This window comes from Pyrus communis, chromosome 3 (assembly GCF_963583255.1).
Source record: "Pyrus communis chromosome 3, drPyrComm1.1, whole genome shotgun sequence".
NCBI lineage: Eukaryota > Viridiplantae > Streptophyta > Magnoliopsida > Rosales > Rosaceae > Pyrus > Pyrus communis.
This window is the reverse complement of record NC_084805.1, coordinates 10,969,627-10,974,666: the sequence shown is the minus strand read 5'-3', so window position 1 is coordinate 10,974,666 and position 5,040 is coordinate 10,969,627. Positions and strand designations below refer to the sequence as shown.

Here is a 5,040-nt window from a genome sequence, read left to right as displayed (position 1 = left end):
TGGTAGGCACCAATACACTTCATAAAGCAAATATAAAAATAATGCAAGGAATCATAGTGAATGACAAACAATAATGGATAACAATAGTGTCTGTCTGTCTGACAATGAGAGCTCAACTCTCGGCCTCTGACAACATTTTTGGGGCCAATTTTATCTGTTTCCTCAGGGCCCTTGGCTATTGACTATTCTTTCTCAAGTCTTCCCTCTTAGTCCCCTTAGCATACTAAATATATTTTTATTTATTTATTATTTATTATTATCTCCTCACTATTTCTAGCCGCTCCTCCCTCCTCGAGCTTAAACAAAATTATTTCCTCCTCACCATTTCTAGCCACTCCTCACTCCTTGAGCTTAAACAAAGAGACATGGGTGCCTTCTCTTTCATTTCTTCACTTTTGATCTCAACATTGTTGGTGCATTTATGTTCGTACCATTATAAGGTTGAAGCCTCGGAGATAATCATAGGTGCGGCCAGCCCTCCTCCTCCTTCCCCCGAATACCAAGACTGTCCTCCTCCCCCTCCCCCTCCATGCCCACCTCCTCCTCCCCCTCCACCGCTGCCTCCCTCACCGCCACCACCGCTGCCTCCCTCACCGCCACCACCGCCAGTGCTGCTACCATCGCCACCACCGCCAGTGCTGCCACCATCGCCACCTCCCTCACCGCCACCACCACTGCCTCCCTCACCGCCACCACCGCCAGTGCTGCCTCCCTCACCGCCGCCACCGCCAGTGCTGCCACCATCGCCACCACCGCCAGTGCTGCCACCATCGCCACCACCGCCAGTGCTGCCACCATCGCCACCTCCTTCACCGCCACCACCACTGCCTCCCTCACCGCCACCACCGCTGCATCCCTCACCGCCACCACCGCTAGTGCGGCCACCACCGCCGCCTCCATCACCGCCACCACCGCCACCTCCATCACCGCCACTGCCGCGGCCTCCATCACCGCCACCACCGCTGCATCCCTCACCGCCACCACCGCTAGTGCGGCCACCACCGCCGCCTCCATCACTGCCACCACCGCTGCCTCCAAAACCAAAATCACCGCCACCACCGCCGCCTCCATCACCGCCACTGCCGCGGCCTCCATCACCGCCACCACCGCTGCCTCCAAAACCACAGACTCCACCAAAACCAAAATCACCGCCACTTTCCCCCGGCCCCTTTGAAAGCGAGCGAATTAAAATTGCCTACTATGTGATCAAGAAGTTCGTAGCCAAAATCAAGTTCGACCCAAAGCGCATCACAAAGACATGGCGAGGTACAGACGTTTGCAAATACAGGGGCTTCGTCTGCGCCGTTCATCCTGTCTACAAGCAGAGAGCAGTCTCCGGTTTAGACATCAACGGGGCTATGTTCGCAGGTTTCAACAATATACTTCCACTCAAAGGCTTCCTTGACGAGTTACCAGACTTGGTGTTTTATCATGCAAACTCCAACAACTTCACAGGCTCAGCCCCGGTAAGCCCTGCCATGCTTCGATACTTCTACGAGCTCGATCTCAGCAACAACAAGCTAACTGGAGGGTTTCCGTACGAAGTTTTAACAGCAAAAAATTTGACATTTTTGGACCTCCGGTTCAACTCCTTTACCGGTCCTGTCCCAGCCAAAGTCTTCGAACTAGCAGTTGATGTGCTCTTCCTCAACAACAACTATTTCACTCAGCAGATCCCTGACAATCTTGGCTCCTCACCTGCCCATTACTTCACTTTTGCCAACAACTATTTCACCGGTCCGATCCCAAGAAGCATTGGCCAAGCATCCAAAACCCTTTATGAAGTTCTCTTCCTTGGGAACAAACTTTCAGGTATGGTGGTCTAACAATAATATCATCATAATTTATTCGGTCTAAGTCTCTTATCTCTCTTTATTTCTTTTGTTAAAAGACAAAAAAAAAAAAAAAAAAAAAAAGAAGAAGAAAGGAACGTTGTAGAATTAGATACGGATCAACTAATTAACTCTTAGTTTAGTGGTATTACTCTTCTTAAAGTTAAAATATGTTCTGAGCTGGAAGAGTCTCATTCCTAATTTAAAAGAAAGAAAATTTTACATTAATTCCATATAATTTGTAGGAAAAAGATAGTTAGAATGTGCCAATTAATTACCAATATTCTGTTGATATGTCGTGATATGAATGTCCATGACGTATAAGCACTGTACTAGTCATATGTAGATTTTGTTCGATAACGATATTTAATACTTCGCTTTACAGGGTGTCTGCCATACGAAATTGGGTATCTAAACCAGGCCACCGTGTTCGATGTAAGTTCCAACTTCTTAACAGGCCCAATACCAGCCTCGTTTGCTTGCTTGGCCAAGATAGAGTATCTAAACTTAGCCAAGAACCAGTTCTACGGACCCGTGCCTGAGATGGTGTGCAAGTTGTCTACCCTGGGGAACTTCTCTTTGGCAGACAACTATTTCACCTCGATCGGTCCAGAGTGCAAGAAATTGGTTGATAGAAAGACACTTGATGTTAGTAAGAACTGCATTTTGGGCCAACCAAATCAGAGAACAAAAATGAAATGTGCTACTTTCTTCTCCAAGCCTAGAAAGTGTCCCAACGAGAAGGAGATGACTTACATTCCTTGTAAAAGGCCGTATTCGGGTTCAAATGAGAAGAAGTCCGATCATCTGCCACGAGCTCCACTGTCATATGGTACTCTTATACCACATAGGCTTTGATTTTCATGCCGGAATTGGACTCATCAAAGCTGAGTGATGATGAGTTTTCTGGCAATTATGCATATACAGTTTATTTCTAAATGTTTGCAGCTACTTCATAATTTTAAGGAGAAATGTAACGTAATTTACGTAGTCCTAATTAAGCAGATGCGCTTTCAGAACAAAAAATAAATAAATAAAATTAAGCATCTACTTCATAATTTTATGGAGAAATGTAACGTAATTTACGTAGTCCTAATTAAGCAGATGCGCTTTAAAAAAAATAATAATAAATATTAAGCAGATGCCAGTCTATAAAATAATGTTTTTATTTGTCTTAAACGCAATGAACAAATTCCAAATTGATTTATTTTATTGTTTGAGAAGAACAAATTCCAAATTGATTTATTTTATTGTTTGAGAAGAAACGATAGTGACTTTATTCAATTAACAAGTGGTACGATCAGCTAAAAAGACATTGCAAATATCGCGTGGTCCCTAGAACTAACAAGAATCCAAATAAAAAATAAAATCATTCTAGCTAATTTACGAGCCACTGCATTAGCAGAACGTCGTACATGCGAGACTCGTGTGCCATTGAGAGAGCAGTCACAGTTTAATGTCCTGTGTGATTGGACTAAGAGAGAAAGCATCAGTGCTGATAGAGCCCACAGCCTGCACTACCTTCTGATATCGTACTCCAAAAGAAATCTCGCGGATAAGAACATGTTGGTGCATTTTTAATAGGGTTTTTTAGAAAAAAGCCTTGAAACTCTTATTTTCCAAGCAAAAACCCACATAATATTAAACTTCCAAATAAAACTCAAATTTCAAATAGAGTACCATGTAGACAAATATGTAACCAATTATCATCACATATTTACAACTTATGCCACAAAACTCTAGTTATGTCAATAAATATTATTACCCACCCTAATTATGATTAGCAATTAACCCCATATGAAAATTTTACCTTTCTTGTATGATAAATATTAGGAATATATATATATATATATATATATATATATATATATATAAATTTAGCTATGTTCATAAACAATTTATGGGCACATTTTTCGTTTGGAAAGAAAAATCCTTTGTACAAGTAGTTATTTTGCATCAAATAATAATATTGTTTTATAAAACAACAAAAAACCAATTAATATTCTTTTATGTTGTAGGTAAATTATTTTACCTAGATTATTACATACATTAGGCATTTTTTGTTTGTTATCATATATGCTTGTTAAAAATAATTTATCTACATTTATATTTAAAATATAAGTAAATTAATTTTGAATCAAATAGTATTTATTTTGTAGGTAAATTAAAATAGTAGTTCCATTATTTTGGGAAAGTTAAACAGTGCATAAATAATTTCGTAAAAATTAAACCAAGACAAATTATCTCCATTAAAATAAAACAGTACATATTCGACAAAAAATAAATAAATAAAATAGTAGATACATTATTTTCTTATAAGATTAAACAATAGGTAAATTATATTGTAGGTACATTATGTTTGTAATATAAAAAAAGAATTGAAATTCATAAACAAAAAGCAATAGATATATTAATTTTTAATCAAATTTCCTTTATTTGTTGGTGAATTATTTTCATGCATTATTATATATATTGGGCATATTTTACTACTAATATATATGTGTGGAAAAATTTACCTATATTATCATATAAAATATAGATAAATTTATTTTGAATCAAATAACATTTTTTATTCTATAATTAATTTAATTTTTTTTTTTTTGAGTTGAAATGATAGCGACTTTATTAATGTCAAGAAGACGACATACAACAATGCAAGAGTTGAAATGATAGCGACTTCATTAATACATTTCTTTTTATTAATTTCTCCCTTCAAATATGCATAGAATTAAATGTCTACATCAAAACAGTAATTAGGGGTATTTTAGGTATCTAAAAAATGAAAAATGTGTAAAGGCAAACAAAATTAATGAATTTACTTATGTGGAGCCTAGTCATTGGGTTTTATTCAGATAAAAAGACTATGTCGGGTTTTATGTAAAGAAACTTGAGTTTCAGGGGCTAAAGTCATATTTTCAGTTAAATGAAATAAAGCGCAACCTACAGAATACTCGGAGAGCAGCCATTAATCTTAAGCACGATTGCTTAAACCTCAAGAAAACCTCTGCACTGCCATATATTCCTAATGCGATGACTTAATGAGAAGTAGAGAAATGTAAGACCACTTATATTTGTTAAGATAGCTGAAGAAGAAGAAGATAGAAACGAGAGAGAACAATTTGTTTGTTATTTAATCGTTAGGTGACCAAGAAAATTACAAAAATTAACTATCGATCTGTCAGGAGAGCAGTGACTCGAACCAAATTCG

The 5,040-nt window shown here is 38.3% G+C and overlaps 1 protein-coding gene across 1 annotated transcript; it reads left to right on the top strand.

Moving 5' to 3' along the window:
- Nucleotides 1-269: 269 nt before the first annotated feature.
- On the top strand, nt 270-2,771 carry LOC137727870 (uncharacterized protein At4g06744-like). The gene is made up of 2 exons (XM_068466707.1): nt 270-1,812; nt 2,218-2,771. The coding sequence occupies exons 1-2, from the start codon at nt 366-368 to the stop codon at nt 2,688-2,690; spliced, it is 1,920 nt and encodes a 639-aa protein (XP_068322808.1). The 5' UTR covers nt 270-365; the 3' UTR covers nt 2,691-2,771.
- Nucleotides 2,772-5,040: the final 2,269 nt, after the last annotated feature.